This window comes from Melopsittacus undulatus, chromosome 13 (assembly GCF_012275295.1).
Source record: "Melopsittacus undulatus isolate bMelUnd1 chromosome 13, bMelUnd1.mat.Z, whole genome shotgun sequence".
NCBI classification, from domain to species: domain Eukaryota; kingdom Metazoa; phylum Chordata; class Aves; order Psittaciformes; family Psittaculidae; genus Melopsittacus; species Melopsittacus undulatus.
The window spans coordinates 9,652,795-9,669,816 of record NC_047539.1 but is presented as its reverse complement, the minus strand read 5'-3'; the positions used below and the strand labels follow the sequence as shown (position 1 = coordinate 9,669,816).

The 17,022-nt window shown below is 40.7% G+C and overlaps 1 protein-coding gene across 1 annotated transcript in view; it reads left to right on the top strand.

Annotated features, from left to right (window-relative positions):
* TAOK1 (TAO kinase 1) overlaps nt 1–17,022 on the top strand; it is a 65,374-nt gene that overhangs the window by 32,943 nt on the left and 15,409 nt on the right. Inside the window, exons 3-13 of the mRNA XM_034068668.1 lie at nt 1,344–1,415; nt 4,195–4,296; nt 5,423–5,468; nt 6,343–6,439; nt 7,142–7,255; nt 8,003–8,094; nt 10,581–10,674; nt 12,069–12,150; nt 14,092–14,259; nt 15,118–15,321; nt 16,521–16,655. Coding sequence (XP_033924559.1) covers nt 1,344–1,415; nt 4,195–4,296; nt 5,423–5,468; nt 6,343–6,439; nt 7,142–7,255; nt 8,003–8,094; nt 10,581–10,674; nt 12,069–12,150; nt 14,092–14,259; nt 15,118–15,321; nt 16,521–16,655 — 1,206 coding nt within the window. The remainder of the gene's footprint in view (nt 1–1,343; nt 1,416–4,194; nt 4,297–5,422; nt 5,469–6,342; nt 6,440–7,141; nt 7,256–8,002; nt 8,095–10,580; nt 10,675–12,068; nt 12,151–14,091; nt 14,260–15,117; nt 15,322–16,520; nt 16,656–17,022) is intronic.

The following is a 17,022-nucleotide window of genomic DNA, read 5'->3' as shown; positions in this document are numbered from 1 at the left end:
GACATGGATTTTGCTGGTTCACCTCATGGTTTTAGTTTCTTAGAAACTGCAAGTCTGGCACCTCTGAATCATTTTGGTATTATCCTTACCCTACTCTGCAGTGTAATAATAGCTTTCACTTGACACAGGAAACCTACTACACTGGAACACTGCAGATGGAGCAGAAGAATAACCCACTCCCTTTTGTTAGAGCTGTGCTCCTTCTGCTCTGCTGTAGTATTTGGCTTGCCTGGTATGTTGCAGTTCTTCACTGATGGGAATGTTTCAGAGATGGTCTCTAATTAGTAAAGATCTAGGTGTCAGAACTTTATTCTTCCTTTTTTTGGGTTTCAAAACCCAAATATAGTCACCCCCCAACTTCAGTGTCAGCGAGACAGGAGGAAGGATCCTCTCAAGCAGATAGAAAACTGAAAATAGGATTGGTTCAAGCTCATCATAACTGGTTGAAGTAAAGAATGTCAGGGAATTCTGGGAATCTCTAATGGACAGCAGATTTAAAACCTTATGGAAGAACCTTTTTACGAAAGGCAGAGTCCCTGTACTTCATTAATCCATGTTCTGATAGGTTGTGCTTCATAGTGCAAATATATCCAAAATCAGCATTTTCATCAGTCATCCGTGAATGCTGTGGTGCACATTATTCTGATTCATATGGTCTGGCTTCATACCCAAGTTGATTATTCTTATCAGAGAGACTCTGAGGATGTTTTCCTCTGTCGCCCTCCCATGCTGGTGAAATCCATAACAGAGGAGAGGCTGGGGTCTGGTCTGGAGCCATCCTCCCCACAAGGTGAAGCGGCCCTGCCTCTTCTGCTAGGGAGGAATGAGCCTTGGTGCTTGGTGCTGTGTCCCCATCCTTCCTTTAAGACACAATAGGTGATTTGTGGGAGCACTGGGGAGAAAGGTACTGGTGTGTAGAGCAGGTATCTACTGTGCACCTTGGTTTGTTTGGAATGGAGCAAGGGGGTTGAGCCTTGCTTCTGTTTTGTCTGGTATGGACCTGAGCAGGGAGAGAAGTTGATTTAGGGAAAATCAGTTCTACTGGAGGCAGAGCTGCTTTTATAAGCTATGATTTTTAGTTTAGAAGTGACAGGATGTGGCTGCTGCAGAAACCTGCTGCATGCTGAGCATGGAGAAATGTCATACTTTGTCTCATGAGCAGGAGGGTGATCTTCAACTTCTAACAGATGCAGCAGGCAAACCCCTTGGAAGAATTCTAGTTTAACTCTTTGCAAAAGTTAACTAATGGATAAAGATTGGGGTTTTTTAAGGGTATGTTTGGTTTACATCTCATGGGGAATCTCAATCTGAAGAAACTGATGCATTGTGTTTTCCCGTTACAGGCACGTGATGTGCGCACCAATGAAGTGGTGGCCATCAAGAAAATGTCATATAGTGGGAAGCAGTCCAATGAGGTATGTAGAACATATTGCATGTTAAATCTTGACCATTGCAAATACCTATTATATAGGATTATTTTAATTGACTTGGGTTACAGCAGGAGAAATCTTTCCTTTAACTATACAGGTGAATGAGGGTACAGTGAAAAATCAGTTTACTGTTCTCCATGTATTTCTGCTTAATCTGCTGCTGGAAAAGATGGGTAGGATTCTTTTCTTTCAGACAGAAAAGGCTCTTTTATGGGACCACATATGTGTAGAAAGCAAAAAAGCAAATTAAAAATGGTAGGTTAGTGTATTACCATGTCTCTTTGCCCTTAAATGTTCCATTTGAGATGCCTTTCAAAGTAACCACGTTGCTCATTGGACAAAGGAATAATAGCAGCGGATGCAGTAGTGGCAAATTCAGGGGGAATTTTGCATGTGCAAAGTAGTAAGGCAGAATGCATCCTTCCCTGGAATGACTGCGGATGGGGAGCTAAAACAAAAGCAAACCAGCAGTGAATGAATGAGTGTGAAAATCTGAGCAGCAGCATAATTAAGGAGTTGCTGCCAGAGCCAGGGATTAAGGCAGTCTTTGCAGAGGTCTGCAGAAGTAGGCCTCTGAGATTTAAGCATTAAGTGTTTTCATGGCCACCCCAGTTGTGTGTTTTTTCTCTACGATGCTTTACAGAGATAATTGATTTTATACTTGGAATGTTTAAGTGCTAATACAGATTCCTGAAAAGCCCAACATGACATGAGCAGCCCCTTTGGTGTTATTTCTGGTAAACGACATCTATCAAATCATGGTGTGATTTTTGTTCCTCCAGAAGTATTTATTGTAAGACACTTGTTCAAGGCACTCATGGTTCCCTCCCTCCATTCTCTCTATTCCAGGCTTAGAAGCAGTCTTGCTCGGATGAGTTTGACTAACAACTAGTTGTTTTCTGTGCCTGCCTTTTGTGTATTGATCATCTGTGCTACAAGGAGCTGAGCTATTCCTTCCTTTGTGTGTGTGTGTATGTGTGTATATCTGTGTAGGAGGTAGAGGTGGCAGTGTCTCTCCAGCAGTCCTAAATTCTAGCTTCCCAGTTAAATTTGCTGTGTGTGCTTCTATTTTGTCACTGCGGTGACTTGTTTAACTGTGTACTGATGAAAGAATAATTTGTACTTACTACTTGTCCCACTGTTTTAATTACTGTGAGCTATAAATACTCTATTCACATGAATGAAACAAACTGTGCGTGCTTCAGAAATAGCTTTTGTTTGTCTTCAATGCGTATGTTTCTTTATTTTGAAGAAAGTAATAAGACCAGGAATGAAATGCTGTCTTATTTTACCTCTGTATTTATTTGTTTTGTTCAGAAGTTTGCTAGAGTTATGAACTAGCCTATGTAAAGACACTGATTAAGGGCATTCTGGTATCATTTATAAGATGTTATCATTGCTGGGAACAATTATTCTCTAAGGATATATTTTATAGTAAAAATAAGCTGGAAAACCTTTGAAATAAGTGGTACTGTGTACTTTGAAATATGTAGTACTGTGATGTTAAGTACACATCTTAATGTGATCCTGGAGGGGTTTTTTAATGCAGGAAATCATGAACACATCTTGATTAATATATCAGTTCCCTCTTCCCAATAGAGAAGGTTAACATGGTGCATTCTTGGTTTGGCTTTTATTGCTTAGTACCTCAGAACCTTTGGGGCTAAAAGTAAAAGGCAACTAAGTTGTTCTTGTACTGGAACAAGGGTGTCAGTGAGAGAGTTCACATTAGAATAGCTGCCCTAATGTACTTTTAGTGAAGTTCCTGGTGCTGACCAGTGCTTAGTCAATTGGCTTCCTCAGTTGTGGCCACCATGTTCCCTGGTTTCATTTGTTTCTGTAGCCCTAAAATGTTTATTGAGGAGGATTTGGGTTTTTCACGTGTTTTCTAAAGCATTTGGGTGTATGGGACCTCTGTCCGTCTGTGAGTCCATGGCACATACAAGGAAGTGTGCGCTGAGAGATTAACAGGACTTGGAAAACAGCTTTTGAACCTTTTGGAGTTGGTGGATGTGTGGTGAATGGGAACACTTGGTGGTTTCCTCCAAGGAGAGTAGCGGTGGTGTCTAGGCACACATTGGAACATGGCATTTTGGCCTCTTCTGTACTTCAGAGTTGCACTGGCAGAGCTCTCCTTTTATAATCCTGGATTTTGTTTTATCTGTTTGCTCTGTCTCTCCTGCAGAACCATTCCCTTATCTTGTAGGTAAATCATTTTGTATCGGTCCTTTGACAAGACTAAGCTAGTAATGGAGGAACATTATCAACAGTCAGATATTGGGTGACCGATAAATGGAGCCTCAGCCAGTGTAATATAGTTACTAGTAAGGACAGGTCTTTCTGTCTACAGGAGTTAAGGGAGAGACAGCTGATCCTGCTGAAGGATACTTATCATCCACATCTTGTTCAGGCTGGGATGTATGTTTTATGTGACAACAGAAATGGTATCCCTTAAAAAAGGAACAGTTCTTTTTTGAGGACTTGCTCTGATATTAAGTGTTTTGCCAGTATAGCCTATGCATACATGTAAAGTATTATACACTGATGAGAGATCCTTACATACAGTCTAATCAATCAACAGTTTTATTTTGTAGATGTGTTGAGGAGTTAAGCAGTGAACATTGTGGTGTTGATGTAAATCTATTTTGATTTGGAACTGTAAGATGATTTTGCCTCTTAAAATAAATGAGATAATGACTTAACAACAACCTTAAAAAAAAGGTAACAGTTGATAAAGTCTTTCTATTCCCTTTATTTTCTACAGAAATGGCAAGATATTATTAAGGAAGTCAAGTTCCTCCAAAAAATAAAACACCCTAACAGTATAGAATACAAAGGCTGCTATTTGCGGGAGCATACAGCATGGGTAAGCATCTGCTGCACTTTTCTCTTGTCTTGGTTAAGGGCAGTTTGAAATACCCCCAGCTGGCTTTCAAGAGGCACCTGAACACTTGTGTTGCACAGACTCAGCTGAGGGTAGCCCAGGACCTCACAGTTGCTCAGCAAAACCAAGTGTAGTTTTTGGAAACAAGATTTAGGGAACTTTTCCCTTTCAATTGCAGAGTAAGGGGATTGTTTTTCTAGTGTATTTAGCTTGATGGACTGAGTATTTTAAATGAGTAATAATAGCATAATAATATAAGTAAGTATATTTTGAGTTATTAGTATTTCTGCTTCACTAAATTCTATTGTTGTATAGTGTTTACTCTGTTGTCGTTTCTGTATGTGTGTTCAGGTGACAAAAACAACCAGCTGGTTTTATCTCTGGCTGTTACCTCCTAATTCATTATGTACATTTGTTTTAAACAAACAAAACCCACTCTTTAACCCCAACTCAATTTGGGTTACTTGAGATTGTATGCATAAAAATGACAATGGTAGGAATAGATGTGATTGGCTATGCAGAGTAAGCGTTTTGTCAGGTTAAAAAGTGTAATGTACACCTCTCATAGATGAAGTTTTTGTAGTATGATATACTAAAGAATTGATATTGTTGAACTAACAGTTGAAATTATAAGTACTGATCTTGGGTTAGCTTCAACAAATCTGTAGGAAAAAGTTTTAGGTGTTTTTTTCTTTTTGTAATCTGACTGGGACAAAATCTTAAGTAAATCCCTAAATAGCCCTTAAATACTCTGATAAGCTTGATAAGTGCAGTTGAACATTGCTGTTAAGTATGTGCATATAAAATAAGATCTGTTATACAATACATAACTGGCTCTGAACACGCTTTTGTGTCTTCCTCGACAAGTTTTGTGGGTTGGTGTCTTACACAGAAAGGCTGTGCTAATTCCAGTTAGAGGTGTCCTCATAGGAGAGGTCAGTGTGACGGTTCTAGGATGGGGCTTATGTTACAAGCAGTATTTGGTTTGTTATGGCAGTCTGCACTGAATGCACCAGGGAATGTTTCTAGATTTCTCTACAGGAACCTAGAAAACATACATTTACTATCAGAGATTTTCTAACAACTGCTTTGATTTCTTCCCATACAGCTTGTTATGGAATATTGTTTAGGATCAGCATCAGACTTACTAGAAGGTATGTTATGCACATTTACTTGATTGAAAGTCAGGAGTAGGGTGCTGAAATAGGAGGTTACAGCATCAGAGAGTTGTCCTTGAGTGGGTAGTTTTATTTGTGGGCAGAGTGGACAGGTTCAGTTTCTCAGGTTCTTGCCTGGCTGTAATGGTTTCTGTGTCAAACACCAGCATTCCTAGGGGCCTGGTTTCCCCTTGGTTTGTGTTATTTTAGAGTTGTCGGTCAGCTTTTTATTTTCCTCTGAGTTTTAGGTTCTCCTGTCCTGACAGTTCAAGAGTTATTTCTGCAAACCCTCGCAGTTGATCCTAATGCTAACTAACAACTGTAGGCCTGTTGACTAAAATAGCACTGCAGTAGTAGTAGGGTTTTGCTTGATGAAGTCTGTTGTTAAACAGTCGTTTTCCTATCAGGCTTCTTGAACTTTCTTTGAAGATAAATGTGTGGCCAGTAAGTTGTTCCATTTCCTTTCCTTGCCAGCAGTGTTTCAGGACAAAAGGCTGAGCTGCCAGAGTCATCTGTGTTGCTACAGCTTATTCATGTGTGAATTGTAAAGTTCTAGGATTTGGGATTTAGCTTCATTAATGGAATATTGAATGTTGAGTCTAAAATAGGTGTTTGGGAGGATGGTCACAGAACTGACAGGAAAACAGTTTACAGTTACAAAGTAAATAGGTGCTGGTTTACAGTTAGAAGATTACATCTGATAATAGAATGTACACTGAACTAACTTTTACATTTGCTTCTCAAACTGACCATAGTAAAAATGACTTTTCAGTATTTTCTCTCTGTTTATGTTGTTAACAGTACTCACTTGCATGCTGCAAACTGCATTGTTTTCTTTCATATTGAATTTTAAATAAATTCTTTCCTTAAGTTCATAAAAAGCCATTGCAAGAAGTGGAAATAGCAGCAATTACCCATGGTGCTCTCCAGGGATTAGCATACTTGCATTCTCACAATATGATCCATAGGTAAGTGGTTATACTTTTGCTGTCTCACACACTTAACAGGTAATTTGTTTTCTTGATTGTATTCCGTTTCATCCCAAATTCAATATTTGCAAGCAAGAGATTTTCTTTCTGCTCTGCCCATCTGCTCCCTGACTAGTGATTTATAGTAGACAAATACTAGCAAGCTACGTATCTCCATATGCACTATCTCTTACAGCTGGTGTTCATAATTTGTGCAGAATTGCTTTGACTCTACTAAGCTTTTCAATGCTTGATACGATGCTGATTGTTTCCTGAAGCTGTGACTAGCAAGGCAGGCTCAGTTCACCTAACTAGCTTATGGCAACTGCAAGGCAGAGGTTGCTGGGGTGGGGGGAACACTTGTACCTCAAAAATCAGTTTTATATTAACATACTTGTTGAGAAGCTCACAGTAATTATGGGATGCAAATGTTCTTTGTGTCTAAAGGGCCTGCTGCATTTTAGTAGGATGGAGGTTTTAAATGGTTACTTTATTAGGACTTTCTGAAAAGCTTTGATAAAGGGTATGGTTACTTCAGGAGGTTTTGTTGAACTGTAAATGAAGCTTATCCAGATGTGGCATTAACCTTCAGGTTCAAGATCCTGTATTTGGAGAAAATCTGATGTGTTTTGTAGTCTGTCTTATAGAATATTTTCTATTTTTTGGAGAGGAATAATCCTGACACTTGTATTCTATAATCAGAGATATCAAGGCAGGAAACATCCTGCTGACAGAGCCAGGACAGGTGAAACTTGCTGACTTTGGGTCTGCTTCCATAGCATCTCCTGCCAACTCATTTGTGGGGACGCCATATTGGTAAGTCAAGAGTTTCACATATTTCTGGCTTTGTGAAGTGAAAAGATCATATATTGGGTATTTAATACACTTGGGATTTATTTGAGCTAGCTTTGTAGTTTTCCCTTTGCGTAGTGATAAAATGGACTTTGCCAAAGATTAAAGAGTAAATAGGCTTTGACCTCAAGAAGTTGTGAATTCTTGCTTTTAAAGTTCACAAATAGTAATAAAACTATTGTTAGGCTGACTTTAAGTGGTAGAGGTGGGATTGAATCATCTCTAACGTATTTTAATCACTCCCCCCCAGTGGTTTTAACAATTCATATGTTCTCACTACGTCTGATAGATGAAATAACTGGTGTTTTTTCTTCCATAGGGAAGGCCAGGTTCATTGGCCAAAAACCCTTTGCAGATCCCTTGTATACTTTTGATCTCTTACACCTAATCCGTGGTGTTCACACAACTGCATGCTCTAATTATTTCACCAGAGTTGGCCAGCCAGCTAAATTGTTGTGGGAGGGCAAAAAGCTGGTGATGCTCAAGAATGGAGAACTGAGTAAAGCATAGGAGAACAGCACACAGCCACCCCACAGGCTAGTGCTAGTGTGGGTGCCTGCTCTTTGTTCGCAGTATTCCATATCCATGCCTGATACCTTGGGGAATGATTTGCTTAGGTTAGCTGAGATCAGTGAAACAGCCTGAATACTGATGATGATATAATGTGTGCCATTGCCCAGAATTTTATGAGCATCAATTTCCTTCCCTTAGGATGGCCCCAGAAGTGATTTTAGCCATGGATGAAGGGCAGTATGATGGCAAAGTAGATGTCTGGTCTCTTGGAATTACCTGTATTGAGTTAGGTAAGTTATTTTATTTGAACAAAATATAAAATGCAGTTACTTGATACCTAGAACTTACTTAGCTGAATCACAGTGTAGAAGATCTCTGCTTCTGTCCTTGTCCTGGTTTCTCTGGGACTTAAGTTTTTGAGCAAAAGGGCTACATGTGATCTCTAGAATTCAAGTCTCCAATTTGATGCTTATTGAACTGGTGTTTTCATTACCTGAAGAAAGAGTTATGTAGACAAAGAAAACAGCCAAACAGTATCACTAAAGATGTTCACAGTCTGTGAGAGAGGCAGTTCTGAACTGCAAACCAGTCTGTTTGCTGAACCGCTTTAGAAACGAACCATTAAATGGACCAGCGTGAAAGTCTACTTAATGATAGAAGTTGATACTGTTTGCATGAAAATCTAAGATACGGTGCTGCAACAATGAAGGTTTGGATAAGTGGACAGCTTCAAAGCTATATTCAGTGTGTGTTATTGCTTGTGAATAGATTTGGCTGGGAAATATCTGAGTTGTTTTAGGGGAAAAGGTACAGACTAATCCCAGTTTGAAGTGGAATCCTATAAATCAATCCCCAAAGAAATGATGGCGTCACCATTAGAACAGACTCCTTAAAGCAGAACATCAGTTTTAAAGACCCATGTTTAGTATGGCTTTCTATTTAAAAACATGCAGTGTTGGAACAAAAATGCACTCACTGAAGCACAGCACTGCTCAGGATCCAGCTCTCTGGAAGCACTTACCTGTAGGTTTTACTGGGGACGGTGAGGTTTCACCTGAGGCTGTCGTACCGTCCTTGTCAGATCTCATTGCTCATCCTCCAGACCAACTTGGTGGAGGAGCAGCAGCAGCGAGGGCTCTCAGGAACACATTAATCCATGTGAACTGCACAGTTTAGCTAAAAGTGCTGTCTGGCATTCCAAACTGTCAACTTCATTTTCTTCCAGGACGTGAAATAGATTCTTTCTATAGAGCAGAGATTATTTTTTTTGGGGGTTGCCAATATAAAGCAAGTTGAAGGGGTGTGACTGTCATGACAGAATCCTGCTCCAAGTGTGGAGTAAGGAGACTTGGCTGGCTGCGGTGCTCCAGGAATGCAGTGAGCTCATGGCCACCACACCCCCGGGAGCCTTCCTGCACGCTGCATGTTTGCAATATGAAGCGTTGGGCTTTGTCTATGGCTTCTTAGTGTAGTGGGAGGTGAGGCTAGGTCAGCATGGTGGAGCATTGGAGGCTGGGCCGGTGCGGTTATCTCAGTTGGGATGGTTTGAATACGCATGGGAGGAAAGCAGGGATAGGAGATGGCTGGTAGTCTGCTCAAATGATTGCTTAGTCTTAGAAATGGTTTCATTGAGGGCTCAGTTTCAATGTTTCTGAAGGTTTCTGTTTTATTCAGCTGAGTTAAGAGGGAAGAAAGCAGGGGAGAGCAGTCAGTTAAGATTAAAAAAGTTTAAGGGGTCAGTTAAGAGAGTTTAATGGATAATCAGCCTGATCCATGATGGCAGCAACTGGTTATCTGACAGACTACAGAAGGTAAAGTGCTACATTTGAGGAAAGGCTTAACTCCACAATTTGCCCATCCTGGAGAATTTGTAGGGCTTAGTCCATGCTGTGATAGTGATGAGTGAGCTGTGATCTCCCATGCATAGCTTACCGCTACTATGCAACTCAGAATTGGAAAGCAAAATCAGAAAACTAGCATTATTTTTCCTTGTTTAGGTTTTTTTTTAGGAAGGAAAAGTTTTCTGTTGCCTTTTTCACTCATGTAGGAACGGCCTTGTGGCCTGACCAGCTCCTCTGGAATGTTTATGGCAAGGCTGAGCTTTATAGGTTTGCCCCATAAACATTCTGATGAAGCTTCAGTTTTGTTGTTCCAGTGAGATCATCTCCTTCCTCATTAAGCTTTCATGCTGTGTCAGTCTATAAGAGTAACACAAGCTTGAAAGGGAGAGAAGAGCCAAAGAGAATGCAACTCTCAAAATAGTATAAAGAGTTGGCCTGTTACTGACTTCCTGCCCATGTGCTTAGTCAGTTAAGTGTGATTTGATGGTTCTTGTTACCAGCTTTTTCTTCATCACTGCTGTCCTAGAATTAAATATTTGTTAGCTTTTTAGCAACTGTAGTTAAAAAAGGGGATGGGGAGGCAATGAAACCAGGAATGCTTAGTTGCTAAACACCGACTGTAGGGCTTACTGTTAACTTACTCCTATTTTAGTACATTAAAATGAGTCAGAGAACTGAACTATGATAAACCACGTAATTTAAAAGCTTGAGAGGACAAGGCATTTGATCTTCAAAGCGCTTTCATCTTCTGCAATGGTATAGGACATATGCCAACATATCTGTCTGATTGCAGGGTAGGGTTGGTTTGGGGTTCCATGTTCAGGCAATAGTAATTCTGCTGATGTGGTTTTCTTTTTAAAGGGATGTAAACTAAAATAAAGAGCAAAACCATGAGACTATCTCCCTGTATAAAAACTATTTTCTTTTGTGTGTAGCGGAAAGGAAGCCTCCTTTGTTTAATATGAACGCAATGAGTGCCTTATATCACATAGCGCAGAATGAATCCCCTACACTACAGTCTAATGAATGGTGAGTATTACTGAGGGAGGAATGTTGCAGGGAATTGCTGTAAATGGAGTGCTTTGTCATGCTGAGTTCTTGAAATGGCTGGATTCCTGTTGGGAGGATGTGAGCTGGAAGGTTCTTATTAGGTTCACTATGCATTTTATATACAAAACTGTCCCATCACTAAATATGCATTTTTAGACTCTAGAATGTGGTTGAAATGGAACACACCACTGGAAGATGGTTCAGTTCATGGGTCAGTAAAGTTCTGAAGTTCCCAAGCGAGCCAAAACCATGGGGTTTAGTGTTGTTTTATCACAAACCACACTGTCAGTGCTTAGATTTTGTTGAAGATGAAGACACTGCTTGTGCGTGGCAAGTCTGTCGCATAAACTTCAGAAGAATAAAGCACGTTTTGTGCCTCCCAGCCCCAAAGCTGTCTTTTGAAACAGCAAACACAGTAAACTGATTTTAGAAGTTAAAAAGTCCCTAATTGTGTTTGTCTGAGCCACAGTCCTGGGCCTCTAGCATCATACATTGTACCTGATTTTTAGATTGCCTTTTACTACCTCTGAGATTTTTCTGTTGCGGCTATTTCATACCCTGGTACTTGATAGGACATTCAGCTCCTTTTATGCATTTTGTTTTTTCTGACCAAAAAATACAGTAATTTAATTTTCTTGGAAAAGTTGGAGTAGCAATACCCCCCTTCCCCCCCCCAGTTACATCGTGGGAACAGTAAGGGATGAAAGAAAGATAACCTGTACAACTGATGTGCTGATGTGCCCTGCTGAAAACATGTGTGCAGAGGGGAAAAAGGGCAAAATACAGCATTTTACCTTGCAGAATAAGAGAAGTTACTAAACAAATCATGACCTTAAATCTTACTTGTGACAGATTGCATAGTTATGTCTGAAGGGCTGGTGGCATTCAAGAATTGTGTGTTAATACAGCCAGTGGAGGAAACACCAGCACACAGAGGTGGAACGGGGCAGAGGCTCTGGTTAGACCATGAAGAGTTTATGCAATATAGAACTGGCCAGGTTTGGTGCTCACACTGAGCTACAGGGGTGTCTGACTTTACATGGAAATACCCTTCCTCTGGAATTTGTTCTTAAGCTTGAACATTTTGTCTGGGAGCTGAGGTTAAAGGGCTCTACCTGCTAATGGTGGGCTTTGGTTTGACCAGGGATGTCAGAGGCTGTAGTCTGAAGTATGGGGTCTTTGTGGTTTCTCCCCACTTTTGTCTCCTAGAGGCACTCAGGTGTTCCCAGCCCATTCATTGCAGGGGGGTTGGAACTAGATCATCCTTAAGGTCCCTTCCAACTCATATGAGTCTGAATATCTGGATTCCTTAATGAATGAAACTGGGTCATTAACTCAGATGGGTTTTTTCTTTTCCTTTTTTCTTGCCACAGGTCTGATTATTTTCGAAACTTCGTAGATTCTTGCCTCCAGAAAATTCCTCAAGACAGGCCTACATCAGAGGAGCTTCTGAAGGTTGGCTTCTTTGTCCTTCTTGTTTTCCACATAGTATTAAAAAGGGGCCATGACCTGTGATGTTCTTCTGTCTCACCTACCATGCTAGGCTATGGTTAATGATGCTTTCTCTGCCTGTTACCAATATTACCTTTGAGCTGAGGGTGCTGTGGAGGGTACTGAGCTGGCTGTCCTAGCTTCATTTTCCCTTTCTAGGACAGTTCCCTAAGTGACTCTCCAAGCCAGCCTCATTCTCATAAAAGGATACCCCATCAAGTGACACTGGATGACCATCAACTTGTCAAGAGTTTCAGTTTAAGCTCACTCTATGTTTCCAGTGACTGGAATCCTGACAGAGCTGCCATGCATTAGTTAACAAACACCTTTTGTTGTTTCCCTCTTTATTCTGTGTATATATATGCACACACAACCCTAAAGGCTTTTTATCCTCTCCCATCAACTATGTGCTTTACACGTAGGACTGAAATCCACTGTTCCAATGGTATTCCTGAGGGAAGGGGAGCAGGAGAAAAGCAGGGTTTTTTTCCCCTTGCTTTTTCTTGACATGATTAAACTTCATCCTTCTGCAGGTTTCTTGCTTTATTTCTTACTTTGGCATCCATTTGTGCTCCTGTGTGCTGCAGACACTTGGTTTTCCTTGCTTTAGTCTGGAAACAAAGCCAACCTTGCTTAAAAGCTGACGTGTTCCTAAGTGAACGCAACTCACATAGAAGTTGGGTGTTAGAGCTGCGTTATTGTAGGTGGGATTTGATGGATTTCCTTTGTGGCATCAGGTGGCATTCAGGATTCTGCTAACTTGTCACTCTTTTTACAGCGCTCGTGACATAATTTTGGGGTTTCTTTATTTTAATCCTGGCCATGTTTCTGCTCAGTTGCTCTGAAGGAAAATGGATGCTATTTATGAAGGTTTTATCATCCCCTTTTTTGCATGTTTTTACTGAAATGGTTCTGAGGACTTTTGCCTCTTCAAAAAAGAAAACCTGTATTCAGAAAGTAAATGCAATTACCCAGGAACGGGTTCAGTGTGGGAGTGCAGTCCTGCCATTTCAGAACCCTGCAGATTGGTTTTATTTTGAGCAGTGCACTGCAATTAAAGAGAACATTGATGGAAATTAAACATTTGTGAATGTATTCCTTCCATATCTATAGTCTGAAACAGCTGCATGCCACTTTACAGGGACAGGTAGGCAATGTGACATGATGGAAATGGCAATGCAGTTCTCCAGAGGAACAAAATGAAACTAGTGGTGGTGTTAATAATGACTCATGCTTGCACAGCACATTTCAGCTGGAGCCTGCAAAAGCTGCTTCTGACATACAGAGACAGGAATTGTTTTACCTATTGGAAAAGTGCAGCCACCTTTGCAGTGCAATGCAGTGAATATCTCCCAAAAAAAGAACATAATAGGGCTAACTGTTCTTCTAGGGCCGAGCTTGAAGGTTCACAGCCTATTTTATGACTCAGAGCTGTGTGCTGAGTGTTTGATTCTCAAGCTTTTCTAAACAAGGGAAAGGTTTTATAGTGAGTTAGCTGATGAGTTGATTAACAATTGGTTAGAGATACTAGCCAGCTTAACAACTTCAGCATTGATACATTATTAGTTGCTCTTCCATATTTAAACCACAAGTACAGAACATTTCTAAATACCCCAGTACCCAAAGGAGTCCAGGTTTAAACTAAACCGGTTTTTGTGATATGTGAAATACCATTCTGTTTTTTTCCCCACATCTTTATTTTTGGTGGGTATCTCCCATCAGAAAGCAATCACCCTGAAACCTGTCTGGATTGTGAAGTCTGCAAATAGTGCCAGCATAAGCTGCAGAGGTCTTCTGCTGTGCAGGGAAGAGGGCTAACAAACCCAGATAGAGTTCATAATTGTATCCTCAAAGCATGTGTACTGGAGGTATAAAAGGTCACTCACCTATTTGTGTGTCCTACAGCATATGTTTGTTCTTCGGGAGCGGCCCGAAACAGTGTTAATAGACTTGATTCAGAGAACAAAGGATGCGGTGAGAGAACTGGACAACCTGCAGTATCGTAAAATGAAGAAGCTCCTTTTCCAGGAGGCACACAATGGCCCTGCAGTTGAAACACAGGAGGAGGAGGAGGTGAGAGAAGCTTTGGGTTTCATCACTGAACCAGGGAATGATGCTGTCATTCAAATAACCACAACTCAGATAGTGCTAAAACCAATGGAGGCTGTTTACACACCTGGCTGTAAACTGTGTGTTCCTCTCTGTGCTTGGAATAAAGCTACCTCAAGGCCCAAACAAAGACAAACAGGGTAGATGCCTCGTGCTGGCAAGAAGCTGTGCCATGTATTCATGCTTGAGCAGTTGGCTTCCAGTTCCATAAATCGCAGGGTTTTTTGCCTGTTTATAAAGCTTCGTGAGGACTCTTTTAGCAGCTAGTTAACCTCTATTTTGACCATTTGTGCAAGGCCCTTTCAGTCCTCTAGTTTTGACTGGAGGATGTTGTTCTAAGATACAGAAATTTATACTTGATTTAAAAGAAAAAGGGACAAAAAAAGCAGTCAAGGAAATCAGTCTGGTGTTTGGTTGCAAACTGCAGTCACCATGCAGAAATTGAGACTCTGGGCTGTAGTTCTCATGTACAGAGAGAAACTGTGTGAGATGCAGGGTCCCAGCTGAGCACTTAGGTGATGCTGGTGTCAGAACAGTTTCTGGTGACATGCTATTGCTGATACATGATCGAGTTCAGCTTGTTAACAGGCTCTGTGTTGAAAAGAATCTGACATCAGCCAGTTAATCTTGACAAGGCTGATTCCTTCTCTCCCCTGCATCCCACAAGAGAAATGTTTCATGGCAATGCCCAGAGGGTGGGAACTGCCATGATGTGGCAGGTAGATGCCTTTAGAAAGAAATGGATTGAACATTTCATTTGGTCATATCCATAGATACAACTGTGATGGATTTTGGCTTCTCTTAATAATTCCTATCTCCTAGGAACAAGATCACGGTGTCGGCAGGACAGGAACAGTGAATAGTGTCGGAAGTAATCAGTCCATTCCTAGCATGTCTATCAGTGCCAGTAGCCAAAGCAGTAGTGTTAACAGTCTTCCAGATGCCTCGGATGATAAGAGCGAGCTGGATATGATGGAGGGGGACCACACCGTGATGTCAAATAGCTCTGTCATTCATTTAAAGCCGGTAAGCTCTGGATTTATAGTGGGTAACTTTGAAGGTGTAAAACAGGGAGAGGATTTGGTTGGCACAATGACCAGAAGTTGAGTGTTCCCTATCCAGGTCATTATCTGCGGGTTATAATGTTGTGCCCCCAATATGTTAATGTGCACGGGAAGCTTTGGAAGTTTGCTATAATAATAATTTCTTTCTGTTGATTCACTAACAATCATTTTACGAACTGAATTGTTTCAAAAGCAGTTTGTTTTACTGTGAGGAGCTGCAATGTCAAGTTGTGAATAGGTTTATTTAGTGGATGCTTCCAGAGTACTGCTTCATTGGCCAAAAGGATGTGAGTTCCCTCTTTTTACATCCTAGTTAGGGAATTCTTAAGTACAGAACCCAGATTGGCTGAAATCTGTTCCTGGAGCACCCAGTTTTGCAGCACTTGATTCAGATATGTGGATGCATGGAAAAAGAAACACAGCGCTCTTGCCATGTCAAGGTGTAAAACCACTTCCCCTGCTTCAACTCTGCACAGTGAAGGCTAAACTGGGGAGCTTCTCTCTGATCCATACTGCTCCTTCTATGGAGGGGTTATCACACGTGTTCTCAAAGCAGTAATGTTCCCTCAGCTAATGATAGGTGTGGTTAGAATGTTTTGTTCTTTGCCCAGATATGCACCAAAGACACAGGTATTTCTTTGGGGAGTTAATTACTGTATCATGTCTAACTACTTATCGCTCTGTGATGAATGACAAACCCAAAATAAGAGTGTGGAATACACCATGACAAATCCTAACATTTCTTTTGAGGTATTTCTGTAGTGGGTGTAGTGAAAATCTTCCTCTGCCTTTCAGGGTTACAAACATGCTGGTTTTGTCTTTCAGGCTTGGTATCATCTACTTTATAGCTTTAATGTTTTGTTGAAGCCAACTAACTCACTTTTCAGTTTTACTGAAAGTTTTTCTCTTTTCAGCTTTAACTAATCATTTTCCCCCTTGGTAAGAAAAGTGCACAATGAAACTCTCAAAAGCAAAGATCCTAGATCAGAGCTCTTGATGCAGACTGTTCCTTCAACCAGCTTATTGGTGGGAGAATCTTTCAGGGCTGATGAATGTAAAATGGTTTTTCTTCCTTTTAGATGTCTTTTGAACCAAACCCAAGTAAAAATCTTGATTAACACAGCTTCTCTTTATTCTCTCACATTACTATTTGCTGATAAGGAGGAGGAAAACTACAGAGAGGAATCAGATCCTCGAACAAGGGCATCAGAACCCCAGTCTCCTCCCCAAGTATCTCGCCACAAGTCTCATTATCGCAACCGAGAGCACTTTGCTACTATACGCACAGCATCGCTGGTACGTGAGGGTGGTGGTTTGGATGGAGTTGTAGGGGAAAGGACACATTTGAATGTAGCTCAGTGTCACTAGTAGAGCTGTTAGGATTTCATCAGAATATGAGCTATCCACATTGACAGAGACATTATCACTGAAATAGTTGAATGTAAGCTAATAAAAGCTTAAATATGACACCTGGGCAAATGTAATTTGTGTATATTAGAGATTTTCAAACCCAGGAAACAGTTTGTAATAATAAGCTGGCTATTCTTTTCATATGCATATTGTGTGTATTTATATGTATATATATGCACCCTCTTTGCAGTGGGCTAAAAGACATTATTTAGTATCAGCTTTATAACAATTGTACAGTTTTTCTGTTGGTGCC